Source organism: Podarcis liolepis (genome assembly GCF_965112155.1).
Source record: "Podarcis liolepis genome assembly, chromosome: 15".
NCBI classification, from domain to species: Eukaryota; Metazoa; Chordata; class Lepidosauria; order Squamata; family Lacertidae; genus Podarcis; species Podarcis liolepis.
Window position 1 is genome coordinate 21000128 of NC_139566.1, and position 16413 is coordinate 21016540.

At 48.6% G+C, this 16413-nt stretch overlaps 2 protein-coding genes across 4 annotated transcripts in view; one reads left to right on the forward strand and one right to left on the reverse strand.

Moving 5' to 3' along the window:
* TESC (tescalcin) overlaps positions 1–3265 on the forward strand; it is a 31179-nt gene extending 27914 nt beyond the window's left edge. Inside the window, exons 4-8 of the mRNA XM_083478915.1 lie at positions 91–230; positions 1697–1758; positions 1903–2010; positions 2520–2567; positions 2936–3265. Coding sequence (XP_083335041.1) covers positions 91–230; positions 1697–1758; positions 1903–2010; positions 2520–2567; positions 2936–3013 — 436 coding nt within the window. The 3' untranslated portion in view covers positions 3014–3265. The remainder of the gene's footprint in view (positions 1–90; positions 231–1696; positions 1759–1902; positions 2011–2519; positions 2568–2935) is intronic.
* The window catches only part of FBXW8 (F-box and WD repeat domain containing 8), a 63785-nt gene continuing 50609 nt past the window's right edge, over positions 3238–16413 (reverse strand). For 2 of the 3 annotated variants that reach the window (XM_083478668.1, XM_083478667.1), the window contains 4 exons: positions 15310–15437; positions 7390–7563; positions 5770–5886; positions 3238–4751 (listed from right to left, as the gene is read on the reverse strand). In XM_083478668.1, coding sequence (XP_083334794.1) covers positions 4607–4751; positions 5770–5886; positions 7390–7563; positions 15310–15437 — 564 coding nt within the window. In that variant the 3' untranslated portion in view covers positions 3238–4606. The remainder of the gene's footprint in view (positions 4752–5769; positions 5887–7389; positions 7564–15309; positions 15438–16413) is intronic. The other variant, XM_083478669.1, reaches the window with a different exon arrangement.

Consider the following 16413-nt stretch of genomic DNA (forward strand, 5'->3'; position numbering starts at 1 on the left):
GGCTGCATTGGGAGCACAGCCAGAGGATGGAGGGCTCCACATTAGGTGTTCCTCATGTCGAAAGTGTTCTGAGTGCTTTCGTGCCAATAGGAACCTGCGAGAATCATCGGACGGGTTCGCGGAGGAGATCAACTTCGAAGACTTCTTGACGATCATGTCCAATTTCAGGCCCATCGAGATGGACATGGACGACGAGCAGCTCGATCGATTCCGGAAGAAGAAGCTAAAATGTAAGGTGCTCCCTTTTCTCGATCAAGCCTGTTGCTTTGTTGGCAGACGGGAGGAACGGTCTGTATGAACCCACTGCGTTCATTTTTAGCTGTAAAGAGTGTGGTTCCCGGAGCTTCTCCTCTTCTTCCATGTCTACTGTGTGCCTTCCCGTCTCCCACTTCAAAGTCATCCAGAGGAGAAACTTTTTCCTATCGAGGGCCACATTCTGTTCTGGACAAATGAAGGTGCTTTGGATAAAGAACTGATCCTGTACTTATTGAGAACTGCCAGGATGGTTATTGTAGAAATAGTTTTTAAAAGGAATCTTTAGAGGGATTAAATAAGGATTTATGGTACAGTCAGAATCTGGTCCATAGCGATTATGGAAAAATTACCATATTTTTTGCTCTATAAGACACACCTAGTTTTAGAGGAGGAAAACAAGAAAAAAAATATTCTCTCCCTCTCTGCGCAGCCCCTCTCCAGCAAAGCAGGTGGAGAAACGGAAGGGGCTCTGTTTCTCCTCCCGCTTTGCTGAAGGGGCACTGTGCAGAGAGGGAAAGCTGCGCAGTGCCTCTTCAGCGAAGCGAAGTCAGAACAGCAAGAGGGATCGCTGCGCAGCGAAAGCAGCAATCCCTCTTGCTGTTCTGGCTTCTGGGATAGCCATGCCAAGCCTCTTCAGGGCAGGGGGAGCGTTCCTCCCGTTGCCCTGAAGAGGCTTCGCACAGCTATCCCTGAAGCCAGGAGAGTAAGAAGGATCGGTGCGCACCGATCCCTCTTGCTCTCGTGGCTTCAGCGAAAGCTGCGCAGCCTGCATTCACTCCATAAGACGCACACACATTTCCCCTTACTTTTTAGGAAGGGGGAAGTGCATCTTATAGAGCAAAAAATACAGTACGTCGAAGGTTAAGGTATACCAGAGGACACCCCCCCTTCCCTGCCCATCATTTTCAACCAGGGGGGTGAAAACTTATTTCATGACGGTGATAATGTTCAAAGGCCTCCTGTGAGTTATGCTCTTTGGCATTCTTGGCGACTTCTCATCGTCAAGAGAGAACATCGTAAACCGTTGAGGACAATATCCCGAGATTTATAAGTAAAGCAAATCCTATATTTTAGGAAAGAATATGTTACTATGCTCCAATATCAGTAATTGTCTCCCCCCCCCCCATGGGCTATGAGTGAGATGACCCACATTTTTGGTCCGTGTGTGTTTAATTTGCATTTGCATTCAAGCTGCAGTTATTTTTGTAAGTCATTAAATTATATGTTCTTGATTTTGCACACATGCACACAAACACCCTTCCCCTGCCTACTGGCACAAGAACTCTGTTGGTGTTTGATACAGTCCCTGATTTGATCTGTTAGGCTCAGTTACCATTGTGCAGGGTAAATGTGGGTTCTGAAGGAATTTATTTCACGCACAGTACTGTGCTTTTCAGCTGCTTACTCCTGACCCTAATTTATTTTGCCTTCTCTCCCCTAGTTCTTTTCCACATGTACGATGCAGACAGTGACGGCAAGATCACTCTGCAGGAATACAGGAATGTAATGTATTATTATTATTATTATTATTATTATTATTATTATTATTATTATTTGGGCATCCCACTCCCTTAACTGCACTTTCAACGACCCGGCACCGCTGCTCCTCCTCCTCCAACCAGTTTGCAACTTGCTTCTGCCCTCCAGATTGTGCAAGAGATGCTTTCGGGGAACCCTCACCTGGATAAGGAATCGGCGAGGTCCATCGCAGACGGAGCCATGATGGAGGCTGCCAGCATCTGCGTGGGGCAAATGGTAGGCTGAGCGCAACGCTGCAGATGACCAGCACACGGTCATTCTGAGGCAAGGAAGGGATGTAGCCCAGTGGTAGAGCATCTGCTTGCCCGCAGGAGGTCCCAGGTTCAATCCCCATCTCCAGATAGTGCTTGGAAAGATGGGGGGGGGGGTGGAGAGGTACAAAGCAGGATTGAACTCCCCATACACACCTGCTGATGCTATTCCACTTTCTGCAGCTGTGTGCCTCTCTGCCCCCACACCTGACATCAGGTGTGTGGCATGTGGGTGTGTTTTTAGAAAAAAATGGACTGGTGGGTCAAGTTTGGCCCAGGTTCTCCAACCATTTTAATGTTGATTTGTGTTTTTCCTCGATTGTGCATTAAGGTTGTGCTGTAAGCCCTTTTAGGAAAATGTCGCCCTTAAGAATGGCATGTAGTTAAGAAGAGCCCTCCGTTTTTTCTCTGAATGCCTCCTCTGCCCTTATAGGACTTTCACCTATCAACGTAATGCTTCTGTTCTTGTTGCAGGAGCCGGATCAAGTATACGAGGGAATCACATTTGAAGACTTCCTTAAGGTTAGAATGGATGCTCACCCTATTGCTTGGCGGAAGTGATGGAGACCAACCTGTGGGAGGGGCGGGGGCAGGAGAGTGAGAGGAGACAGAGAGGAGGGACACAGTGCTAGGCTTTCTGTCACCTCTAAAACTGGATCCTGTTTTATGGGTTTAAATCTCCTTAACCCTGCTTGATATGTTTTTATATTGCTGCTTTATTGGTTTTAGGCTGCATTTTAATGATTTTTTTCCCCTGTTAAATTGCACGTCGCTTGAAAGATTTTTTAAAAATTAAGTTGTCATATAAATGTTTGTGGCCTGCAGCATTAAAAGGGCCCCGGACCTGTACTCATGGCTCAAACTTGCTTTTGTTGCCTCTCCCCCGGCAGATCTGGGAAGGGATAGACATTGAGACCAAGATGCACGTTCGCTTCCTGACCATGGAGCCGATTGCGATGTGCTACTGACCACGGAGAAGCTGGGACTGAGGTGTTGGTGCCTTCTGGAGCGACCTGGGACGGAAACCGTCAGGCGGTCGATACGGGTATTAAGGGGGAACTGCATCTCCCACGGCTGGGGCAGTGTTTTTTGCAGGGGGGCGTTGCAGGTTTTAGGAGTTGATGTGCCTGGCTTTGGCTTTACAGCTATTTTCTCTCTCTTGTCTACACTAAAAAGCCGCAATAGCCTCAAATCATCAATAAAGCAGGTTTTGTTTTTAATTCTTGGCAGAAGCTTGTTTACTTGTGGATCCTGTGATCAGATACAGTCATGGGACTCAACTTTTAAAAAACCGGGTGCTCTTCTTAACCAAGGGTGAGGAATTAGATCCAGATTATCTTACATCTATCTACTATATATATATTGGAAAGTGATTTCTGTCTGTTGTCTTAGAATATCATTACCGAACTTGGCGTGAGGGTTCCCAGGGCAGGGGCGGTGCTCTCTGTTGACCTTTGCAAGCCAGCCGCCATTTTGAACCAAGATGGTGGACTGCACCTGTTCTTTGGCATAGACTTGACCGCTCTTGAAAAACGTGACTTTGGCACATGACTTCCCTCCATTTTTGGAGCAATGAATCCAAACTCACAAATTACACCATCCATTTTTTTGGGGGTGGTTCTACAAAATCCTGGGCAGTCCAAGTACTCTTGGCTAATTGTGAAGTAAAACTGGAGCAACGTGCCCCAAGGAACAGGGGATGCCCTGTGTAGCATGAAACATGCCACTTTGTTATTCCCAGTTGGTACAGTTATATTTATAAAAGTATTTATATCCACTAAATCACGAAACATACCAAAGGGATTCACAACATTAAAACAATAAAATGTATACGGTAAAAGCACGGGAAAACATTTAAAAGCAAAAAAAGTTTAAAAAGAAGCACCAGTAAACCATTGTAGGAGATGTGGTTGAGTTTAATATACCAAGGTACCCTGGTATCTCATTTTAACAAAGCTCATTTCTTTACGCCATCATCATCATCATCATCATCAATAGAAAAGGTTGTTTGTTTGTGTAAACATGTCCAGAAGCATGTTATAACTTCCCAAGTGTGTTTCAAGGGCTATCTGACATCCTGGGAGGAAATGGTGAGTGATTTACACATGCTTTCAAGAGGTCCTGTAGTTCACTTGCTATCTCACTAGCCTCACATTTCCCAGCCCCATAAGTAACCTAAAAGATCAGGCCTGGGCCCAAGGTTAGGAAGTCCAGTCTCTCTACCTGCTTGGCTCCCTGTTTTAACTACTCCCTTCTGCACCTCTTCCGGGCCTGAGTCACTTTGGGCCAGCACTTCTCCTCCATTCCTACTGTGCCATGTCTGGGTTTTGCAAAGCGTCACACCCTGCCCGCTGCATCCGCTCCATCCCTCATCATCCTCTGCCTTGCTGCATCCAGGTGGGTTTTAGGGGGCATCACTGAGGATCATCTTTGCATTCTCCTCCGTGTGTTTCTGCGGCAGCCACTGCCGTGACCCAGACACCTTCCTGTGGACGTGGGTGCCGTCCTTCCTGCTCCACGTTGGTCGGCTTTTGATCAGCACCTCTTACTTCCTGACGCAGCTAGATGTTGTCGTAGGGGACCGCCAGGCCAATATTGTAGTTGTAGCCTGTTGTTTCGTTGTAAGAGGAGCGGCAGATAGGAAGGATGCTCTCTGCAGCCAGCTGGTCCACCGAGAACTCATACGCATAGATGATTCCTCGATGTCTGATTTGGGGAGAGAATAATAATAATAAATTTTTATTTATACCCCACCCTCCCCAACCAAGATGGGCGGCATTAGCATGATTAGCATGCATATTATTATTGTTGTTGTTGTTGTTGTTGTTGTTATTATGACTCCTTAGTCACCCGTTACCTAGAAACTCCAAGCAACTTAGATTGACAAAACATAAACATAACCACATTATACCATTGTGGGCAAAATGAGCACAACATTCATTTCATTTGTATACTGGCCTTCATCCAAAGATCACAGGGAAGTCCATGGCGTAAAAATACAAAATAAAAACTCAAAATATACAATAAAACAAAAGCAGAACAAACCAATAACCCCACCCCCTGACACATTTAAAAGGTCACAGAAGGTTAAATCAGCCTAATGCTCGATTGAAGAGAAGTGTTTTCACCTGGTGCCTAAATATTTGGGGGGGGGAGGGGGCAAGCCTCCATTTGAAACATTAACATATTAATACAGAAACAAACACACCCTCATATATTTTTTATTATTATTTACTGAATATATTGGTGGTCTTTTTACCAAGGTAACTGTGAGCAACTTAGACAAAAATCTAAAAGACAGTCCCAAAACATCCCACCACTCACAGATGATTAAGAGCCAAAGGCCTGGAGCCTAAAGGGGACGATGACGCCTGGCCGTAGAAAGCTTTTGCAGCACAGGTACTGTGGGACAGATTCAGCTCAGTCCCCCAAAGGCCAGGGGGAAGAAAGGCAAGTCTTTCCCGAAGACTGAAAGGTGCCCAGCAGGCCTCACTGGAGAGACCATCCCATAGATGGGGAGCCACAACTGAAAAGGCCCTTCATAGGCAATTCCACAGGGTGGTCAACCCAGACATGGCTGCAGTCATTATTCCCATCAATTCTATTAACCCTCCCACCTCAGCTTTGAGCATTCAGGGGCGTGGCCCACTCGCATTCCCTGCTTCTCAGACTCTTGGCTCTCTTTCTGCTTAGTAAAACTGCTGCTCCTGTGGCTGATTCTTACCTTCGATGAGCAGTCAGGTCATCATCCATGATGCTGGCGCCTCGGGGAACCTTCTCATCAGGGATATTGGCGGTGATGAGGCTGTGGCTGTTGAACCAGATGTGGCGGACAGGGTGCCTGGAGGGAAAAAGGAATGTTGTTGGTGTTTCTGTTTAATTTTTTTATTATTATTCTTAATGGGGGTCACGATTAACATTTCTAAATATGACGTGCAAGTTCTTTTAATAGTTTCTCTCCCCACCCCCCACTGTTAAAAATGTCTTGCCATTAAAATGCAGAGTTGATTGGAACAGAAATCTACGCCCACATACACATGAAAATGCTAAGTGAAAAAAATGCATTCCCATGCACAAATGACAACATGAATGCTGCATTAGCAAGGGGTGAGGGGAACTGCCCAATATTCATGGCAAAATTAACTTTTGTTATCTGCATATCTAAACTCCATTCTCTCATGTGCGGGCGGATTTCCTATGGATACAAAATCAACATGCAATGATCCATATCACCACCCTGAACGATTTGTCTTTTTTCCACTTTTGAAAAGTAGGGTTGACTCCACCAAAGCCACACTCAAGAGTAGACCTACTGAAACCAACAGCCTTGTATAAATTGTGCCCGCTAACTTCAACAGGTCTACTCAGAGAAACGAACCTGGTGCCCTCCATAGGTTTTGGTCCAGAACTCAGGCTGATGGGAATTGCAATCCAAAAATATCTGGCAGGCAACCAGGTGGCGCTGGTCATTCCAAAAGTCTCCATTTGCTGCTTTTTCTTGTTTTGAGTTAAATGGGTCAGTCCAGTGCTGTGGCACTTGGAGGGGAAGGGGAGAGAAGGGGGTGGGTCTCCATTCAAGGCAATAATAATACAGTGGTACCTCGGGTTAAGTACTTAATTCGTTCTGGAGGTCCGTTCTTAACCTGAAACTGTTCTTAACCTGAAGCACCACTTTCGCTAATGGGGCCTCCCACTGCTGCCACGCCGCTGGAGCACAATTTCTGTTCTCATCCAGAAGCAAAGTTCTTAACCCGAGGTACTATTTCTGGGTTAGCGGAGTCTGTAACCTGAAGCGTATGTAACCTAAAGTGTATGTAACCCGAGGTACCACTGTAATAGTATTTTTGCTTTTAGCACCACCCAATGGACAATTGCTGAAGTGCAGCCAGATTCCTGAAGCAGGGCAAGGGGAAAAGGCAGCTTCAGCAGATGCTCTGAGAGCCTCCAAGTGGTGCTGGACTCCGATTCCCATCAGCCCCAGGGAGCATGACCACGGATGATGGGAGATGGAGTCCAACCTGGTTCCCCATACCTGACTTATCAGGGCTGGGGTTATACCTAGTGCTAGTCCTGCCCAGAGAAGATACTGGCCAGAGTGGCTGGGGAGACCCAGCCAGATGGGCAGGGTATAAATAATATTCTATTATTATTATTATTATTATTATTATTATTATTATTATTATTATTTTATTATTGCAGTAGAGTCTCCCCTCACCAAAGCCCCACCTGCCCGCCTCCTTACTTAAAGCAGGTGCTGCTGCTAGTCAGCCTCAGCGTTGTCCCTTAGGCAAGTACCCGCCCCCCTTGCTCTAATGGACCAGCCTCCACCGGCAGCTGACTTTACCTGGCATGGATTTCCCAGAGCTTGGTGCCCATCCTCTGGTCCCACACGCACACCAGGCCCTCTTCCCCTCCACTGACGATCTTCCAGTCGTCCATCTGCACAGAAGAGACTCCCAGCTGGTGGCCATAGAGGGAGCAAACGGAGGCGCTTATGCGGAGGTCAAAAACCCTCACCCTAAGACAAAGACAGAAATGCAGTCAAGTCTCGTGTCACTGGCACAAGCCCAGCAAGATCTACTTGGAACCACGTTAGATTCCGTACGTGCCGAAAGCCAGCCTCTCACTAGGAGAGCCATCTATGAGAGGCAGTGTGGTGCAGCGGTTAGAATGCCAGAATTAAGACCTGGGAGAGCAGGGTTCAAATCCCCAAGTCGGCCACAAAGCCTGACCCACTTCGCAGGGTTATTATTGTGGGGATTAACTGAGGAAGGAGAGACCCATGTACACAACCCTGAGCTCCTTGGAGGAAAAAGGTGGGATAGAAATGCCCTAAATGAAATGGATGTTTATACATAAGAACATGGGAAAGAGCCCTGCCAGATCAGGCCAGTGGCCCATCTAGTGGCCAACCGGATGCCCATGGGAAGCTCACAAAGCAGGACATGAGTGCAACAGTGCTCTCGGCTCATGATTCGCAGCAACTGGCATTCAGCAACATGTTGCCTCTGAAAGCGGAAGTAGAACCCAGAATCGCCATTGATAGCATTAGCTGCTATGGGAGGGATTCCCAAAGTGCGGTCCACAGACCCCTTCATCCAGGCGGTCAGCAGCACATCTGCAATTAAAAATCACGTAGCACCTAGGACAGCGCATGACAATTGCTACAAGAGGCAGAAGAATCCGTCAACAACCTCAGCAATTTTCAAGTGGGGGGAAATGGTTTGCGGACGGCTGCTCCAATTATTATTGTTGTTATAAGTTCCCCACCCTTCTGACTGCGTTTCCCCAGCCACTCTGGGTGGCTTCCAACATACAGTGGTACCTCGGGTTACGGATGCTTCAGGTTACAGGCTCCGCTAACCCAGAAATAGTACCTCGGGTTAAGAACTTTGCTTCAGGATGAGAACAGAAATCACGCGGTGGTGGCGCAGCGGCAGCAGGAGGCCCCATTAGCTAAAGTGGTACCTCAGGTTAAGGACAGTTTCAGGTTAAGAACTGACCTCCGGAACAAATTAAGTTCTTAACCCGAGGTACCACTGTATAGAAAAACACAACAAAACATTAAAAGGCTTCCCTATACAGGGCTGCCTTCAGATGTCTCTATGAATTTGTCTAAACCCCTTAAAAAACTTAAGAAGAGCTTTGTTGGATCAAGCCAGTGACCCATCTAGTCCAACATCCTGTTCTCACAGCGGCCAACCAGATGCCGCATGGGAGGCCTGCAAGCAGAACCTGAGCGCTCCCCCCACTTTGAATATCAGCTGCTGGCAGTCATAAGGCACACGGCCTCCGGCAATGGAGGCAGAACACAGCCGTTGTGGCTAGTGGCCACGGACGGCCTTCTCTTCTATGAGTTTGTCTAATCCTCTTTTAAAGCCATCCAAGTTGGTGGCAATCATCACTGCCTCCTGAGGGAGCCCAAATTCCACCGTTTAAGTCTGCACTAGGGGAAGAAGTTATCTCTTCTGTCTTGGACGGCCCATAATTGGACGGTGTAATATGTTGAAACCGTCTTGCCCTGATGAGCAAGCTGGCCGCTGAATTCTGCAACAGCTGAAGTTTCTCCAAGCATCTTTAGAGATGCGGGTGATGCTGTGGTCTAAACCACAGAGCCTAGGACTTGCCGATTAGAAGGTCAGCTGTCCGAATCCCTGCAATGGGGTGAGGTCCCTTTGCTCAGTCCCTGCTCCTGCCAATGTAGCAGTTCGAAAGCACAAAGTGCAAGTAGATAAATAGGTACTGCTCCGGCGGGAAGGTAAACGGCGTTTCCGTGTGCTGCTCTGGTTCGCCAGAAGTGGCTTAGTCATGCTGGCCACATGACCTGGAAGCTGTATGCCAGCTCCCTCGGCCAATAAAGCGAGATGAGCACTGCAACCCCAGAGTCGGCCACGACTGGACCTAACGGTCAGGGGTCCTTTACCTTTACCTGTAATGTGTTGCAGTAATCTAACCTAGAGGTCCCCGGAACAGAGATGGAAGAAGTTATTGTGAGCGAAGAATTGATACTTTTGAATTATGGTGCTGGAGGAGACTCTTGAGAGTCCCATGGATTGCAAGAAGATCAAACCTATCCATTCTTAAGGAAATCAGTCCTGAGTGCTCACTGGAAGGACAGATCCTGAAGCTGAGACTCCAATGCTTTGGCCACCTCATGAGAAGAGAAGACTCCCTGGAAAAAACCCTGATGTTGGGAAAGATGGAGGGCACGAGGAGAAGGGGACGACAGAGGACGAGATGTTTGGACAGTGTTCTCGAAGCTACCAACATGAGTTTGACCACACTGCGGGAGGCAGTGGAAGACAGGAGTGCCTGGCATGCTTTGGTCCATGGGGTCACAAAGAGTCGGACACGACTAAACGACTAAACAACAACAACAACAACAACACTCATGAACCCCTCTCTCTGTGCTTCCTCCAGGGAAGTGAGGGGCATTATGAATATACACTGCAGCTTAGCAAAAACACCCAAGGAAGGTGTGACGTGGAGTCAGTCAGGGGTGCGGTCTGGGGAGGCAGAGAGGCTGGGAGGGCTGCCTCTCAGCCTGAGGTGTCCCACTGCTGGGCTCAAAGAGGCTGTCCGAGAGTTGAGCAAGTGGATGGATACAGGAGGTTGGGCTTAGCAGTTTGATCATCCAAAACCGCTGAAGATGAAATCATTGCAGATTGCCAAAAGGGTGTGTGTGTGTGTGTGTGTGTGTGTGTGTGTGTAACAACAGAGCCCAGAGTGTCGAGCGCGAACTGCCACAGAGGCTGCTGGAAAAGGAATGGAAGCTAATCCTTGGGAAATGATGAACTGCGGAAGCTGGGAGGCCCGAGCGGATGACAGGAGGACACTCCCTGTGCCAGCACTTCCATTGTTCAGGATCCCTGCTCCGATTTGGAGGCTGTTCCAAAAAAAACAAATCCAAAGCTTTCCCTCCTTCCCTCCCTCCTCCCCACATTGCCCTTCTCTAATGAAACCGCTCGGCAGGAGCCTGGGAATAGCTCCGTTCCGACAATTAGAACAAAAAGGAGGACAAAGGCTTCCGACCGGGTGGCATCCATCTGACAGGCTGGAGAAGGGAAATGAGCGTGCTCAGGCAGGCTGGGCCACGCGCAACACCTCCGCTGCCGCTTGTCAGAGCATCCACAGATGGAGTAAACAAAGCCTGTCTCCCGCTCTTCCTCTTGCCTGGGTGGGGGGCTGCGCAGAGCTCGGCACTGGGCGAAACCGAAGCGCTGCTTCCAAGCCCCCGTCTCTGACAGCGTGCGGCCTGGCGAGCTGCCTGCCGGCATTGCGTATGATAATCAGGCCGCCTTCCATCTACCGAGCCCTGGCTGAGTCGTCGTGGTTTCATTTGCGAGGACCCGGCTTCCAGGCATCCATTCCCGGGGGCGGGGAGGGGGAGGCAAAAGACACTTTCCGAGTTGTTGTTGCTTTTGTGCAGCGGGGAAGTCTTACCAACTCCATCTCCCAGGCTCTGGCTATCAATGCCAGAGCATTGTGGTTCTGCAATGATCGAACGTTGAAAAGGATGGAATTCGGGAGCTGAGTTTAGAATTTAGGCACCTGGGAATCCCAGGTGTTGTTTCCTCTACCTGTCACCTATCCTACCTCACAGGGTTGCTGCTGCTGTTTTTTAAATTAGTTTTTATTAACAACTGTGTTAGAGAACACAGAACTACACTATATCGCCAGCCAAGTGCACCACATAATCCCATATATCCTGGAAGATTAAATCAAACAATGGGTGCACTTGGAGGTAGATAAAACCAGAAACACCCCCACCTGTTCCTGTTCCTCGAAAAGGAAAATTCCCGCAACACTAAACAGGTTCACAAGGCCCATGCTTAAAGGAAAACTGGCCCCAACCTCATCCTCACTGATCCCCCTGGCTCACAAGGTGGTTGTGAGGGCAAAAAGGGGAAGAAACATGCACGCTGCTCTGAATTGTGTGCATGAAAGAAATAAAGATTTAAATGAAATGAGGCAAGTATCTGGTCCTCAGGCCCATGAAGAGAGGCTTGGAAGTATGGACAACGTCCGATAACTCCCAGAAGCTGGAGAGAGGCTAAGTGCTTAAATATGTTTCCATTTTTAATTGTGTTGCTTTATCCCTGATGCGTTTCCTGCCCTGAGTTTCTTTGGAAAGAAGGGTGGGGAATAAATTTAAACCCTCCTCCTCCTCCAGTGCACAGGTGATGATGCTTTACAGCTACAAAAAACCACTTGACCCTGAGTTTGGAGAAAAGGAGAGCAAAAGGTGACACGAAGGAAGTGTAAAAGAAATTACCGTATGTACAGCATGGAGAAAGAAGGTAGAGGGAAGTTTTTGCCCTCACCCCCCCCCACTCTCTTAACACAAGAACTCGTGTTCTTCTTCGTGTGCCTCCTCCACGAGAAGTCTGGAAGGTGGCAACACGAGAACCTTTTCTACTGTGGCTCCCCATTTGTGAAACGCTCTCGCCAGGGAGGTTCACCTGGCACCTTCATTATACACTTTTAGGTGCCAGGCAAAAGAAAGAAAGAAAGAAAGAAAGAAAGAAAGAAAGAAAGAAAGAAAGAAACAAACAAACAGTGGTACCTCAGGTTACATACACTTCAGGTTACATACGCTTCAGGTTACAGACTCCACTAACCCAAAATAGTACCTCGGGTTAAGAACTTTGCTTCAGGATGAGAACAGAAATCGTGCTCTGGCGGCGCGGCAGCAGCGGGAGGCCCCATTGGCTAAAGTGGTGCTTCAGGTTGAGAACAGTTTCAGGTTAAGAACGGACCTCGGGAACGAATTAAGTACTTAACCCAAGGTACCACTGTAGATAGATAGTCGTGCCTCAGAAGTCGAACGCCTTGTGACATTTTGGCTCCTGAACGCCGCAAACCTGGAATTGATTGTCCTGGTTTGCTGACATTCTTTGGAACCCGAATGTCCGACGCAATTTGGCTACTGGAGCTTCCTTGGTTTCCGAATGTTTTGGAAGTCAAATAGACTTCCAGAATGGATTCCGTTTGACTTCCGAGGTACGCCTGTACTCAGGATCGATTTGAAAAAGCACTTCTTCACCCAGCACAAAGCTGAATGATGGAACTAGCTCCTGCAGAAGGCAGTTAGGCTCTGAAAATCCAGAAAGGGGAAACGACATGCCTTTGAAACTGATCCTGGACCAAAGTGCCACCTGAGGCCTGATGCATAGGGGGGCGGGAGCAGGGTACAGGGAGGGAGACAGGTGTGTGAGAAGGGGAGAAGGAAAGAGCAGGGAGATATTACCCAGCTGGCCTTTGGCCACCGTGCAACATCCCTTTGGTGCGGTGTGCTGGACCATTTAAATAATTAACACCCCGTCTCTCCTCCCCCCCCCCCCAAAAAAAAAAGAAAGAAAAAGAAGAGGTGGCGGGGAGGAGGGGAGATCTAAAAATTGGATGTGGAGGGACGTGGGTTTTTGCTTTTTTTAAAAGCACTCTAATCTTTTCACGCTGATGACTCTGAGCGCTTCCATGTCTGCCAACAGACACTGAGCGGTGGGGGGGGGAGAGGGGGGGGAGAGACGTAAGACTGGCCAAGATGAGGAGATAAAGGGGTGGGGAGCCGCAAATCAGCTAAATAGGATCTGGAATTCATTCACGTGAAAATCCTTTTTTGTTTTGGCCACCTGAGAGACATCAACTGCAACCCAACCTACATTACTCCCACTGTTTGGTGGCGGTGATACCGAGGGGGTGGGGGTGGGTTCACTTTTTGGCACGTGCGATTCTCCCTTAGGTTATTTCCCTACTTCAAAATTTCAGGAAGTGAGGTTTAAAATGCCAAACTCATTTCTTTCTCCCCTTTTTCCACGAGTGTCCGCAGGAAAGAGGAGGGCCTTGTTCCAAGAGGCCTCGCTGGGCAGTACACCAACTGTGTCCACCAAATGGCTTTAAAAAATATATTATTTTTTGGGGGGGGGGGAAGAGGAGTAAAGGAGGGACTCTTCCCGCGGAGCTTGCAAAACAACGACAGGACAGAACAAAGCAAAGCGAGGTGTTCTGTCCAACCATGACGTAATATTGCGTCTCATTCTCTGAAAAGTTTATGCAGACTCTTGCCTCTGGTGTGCAGTGCAATTCCGTGAAAGGCGACAGGTAAGCTGCTACAAAGGTGCAGCCACGTTTGGGGTGGGGTGCCCAGATCCAGGCCGGCCCAAGACATTTGGGGAGGTGTTGTGCCTCAGTGGCAGAGCATCTGGTTTGCATGCAGAAGGTCCAAGGTTCAAGCCCCAACGACATCTCCAGGCAGGGCTGGGAGAGACTCCTGCCTGAAACACCCCCCCCCCCCGAGAGCTGCTGCCAGTCAGTGTAGACCAGGGATGTCCAACAGGTCGATCACGATCTACTGGTAGATCCCTGCGAAGTTTTGGTAGATCGCGGTCGATCTCTGGCTCCCTTTCCTTAGCATCATTAAAACTGACTCCTGCCCCGCCCCCCCTCGCCACACCCTCCATTGTTGTATGATCTCTGGAAGAGAAGATGGAGCTTTCTCTGTGCTGCTGCTTTGATCCATAGTGATCCATTTGTGAGTGAGTAAACAAACAGGGCTTTTCTCCTCCCTAAAAAAAGTGCTCAACAACTTTGAGCTGAACCCTCCCCCAAAACAGGGGAAGACAACTGTCAGTTTTTAATTCTGAAAGTAGATCGCAGTCTCTTGAGAGTTGGCCACCCCTGGTGTAGACAATACTGAGCTAGGCGGACCAAGGGTCTGACTCAGTGTAAAGCAGCTTCCTGTGTTTTGGTACCGGATGAAAATTACAAGATAGCGCCTCCCTGCCGCAGTCCACATGCAAGAGTCCACCAGACTGGTTGATTCGCGTTACTGTCTGCACTGTGGTTCAGAGCAGCATGATAGGTTTGGGGGCCCAGGACAAACTGCCTTTCCCCTTAGCAACCTGCCCAGTTCATCTGAGGCCCTTCTCTGCATGCCACCTATAAGGGAGGCCTGGAGGTTGAACACGGCCTTTTTGGTAGTAGCCCCAAGTCTATGGAATGCTGTGCCTCAGGAAGCCTACCTGGTACCTACTCTCTTTTTGTCCTAGGCACCAGGCAAATACATTTTTTGTTCCCTGGGCATCTGGGTGGTATCCACCGTTGAATGTTTTTATTCTGTTTCTGATATGTATATTTTTATTTACTGGATTCATGCGGGACATGGGTGGCACTGTGGGTTAAACCACAGAGCCTAGGGCTTGCCGATCAGAAGGTCAGCGGTTCGAATCCCCGCAACGGGGTGAGCTCCCGTTGCTCGGTCCCAGCTCCTGCCAACCTAGCAGTTCGAAAGCACGTCAAAGTGCAAGTAGATAAATAGGTACCGCTCCGGCGGAAAGGTAAATGGCATTTCCGTGTGCTGCTCGCCAGAAGGGGCTTGGTCATGCTGGCCACATGACCTGGAAGCTGTATGCCAGCTCCCTCGGCCAATAAAGCAAGATGAACGCCGCAACTCCAGAGTCGGCCACGACTGGACCTGATGGTCAGGGGTCCCTTTACCTTTACTATTCTCACAAATCCATTCGGGGCCTTTTGGTTGTATACAGTGTTAGTCCTACTCAGAGTAAATCCATCGACATGAATGGGCCTAAGTGAGCCTCGCCCGTTAATTTTCAACGGGTCTTTGAGTAGGACTAGCGTTGGAGGCAACCCTTTTTATGTGTGGGAAGCAAAATAAAAAGTTTGATAAAGCTAACCTGACCAAATGGGCCGCACACAGCTCAACGTGTGCCGTGTGGGGTCCCCTGCCCCACCACCTTGGGTGTACCTTCTGTCCTTGTTCCCAGCCACCAGCAGGGAGGGAGGGCTGTCCCGGAGATTGACGCAGGAGAAGTCCCCCAAGGAGCTTCCGAGCTGCGCTGTGCACTGTCCCGTTTCCAAGTTGTAGAGAAGGATCTGGGGGGAAAAACACACACCATGGGAATGCAGATTGTCAACCAAGGGTTAGGGGAAAGGGTGGGGATCTTCTGGCCTTGCAGGCCAATCTTGGTCTGCCGGGGGGGTCCAAAGTGGCCTGCACAGCTATTCCCTCCCCCCACCAAACCTACCTGTCCATTAGGTGACATCACTGGGTGATGTCAACCGAGGGGTGGGAGGGTGGAGTTCAATCCTGCTGGGGTCTGCTTTGCCAGTGCATTCCCTGCAAGGATTGTGCTGACCAAGCAGACCCCTGCAGCAAGCAAGACTGCACCCTCCAGGGCCTTGAGGGGTGGGGGAGATAAGGATGTGGCCCTCTGGCCAGAGAAGGTTCCCCAGTCCTGTGTGAGATGGCTCGGTAGAGCATGAGACTCTTAATCTCAGGGTCATGGGTTTGAGCCCCAGGTTGAGTGAAAGATTCCTGCATTAGACTAGATGGCCATCATGGTCTCTTCCAACTCTACAATTCTATGATTAAGAATCTGTCTCTCTGATTAAGAAAAACCAGGAGTTAGGACTGGTTCCTCTGCCCCAGGAGGTTCTTTTCCTCTTTGTGCCCTTCCAGCAACTATAGACTTGTTATCTCTTAAAATTAACAATACGGGGGGGAATATATAACATTGAAAGCTGTCTTATACTGAGGCCACCCTGAGCTAGGGACCTTCTGCATGCAAAGCAGATTCCCTATCACTAAGTTACAACACTTCCCCAATGAGAAATTAAATTTAACTTATAACAGGGGCTGAATTGCCGGCACAACCGTACACAGTATTATTTGGATATGTTGAGGATCTGGTTTTGCAGAATTGATAATGTGTTTGCTAACAGCTGCTCCTACAGCAAAATGCTATAATGGAGTGCCATCCCTGTGTTAGAAGATTGGAATGAGAGACTATGGGAATTGGCTAATTGGCTTATATGATAAAACTAACTAACCTTGCAAGAGTGAGATAAA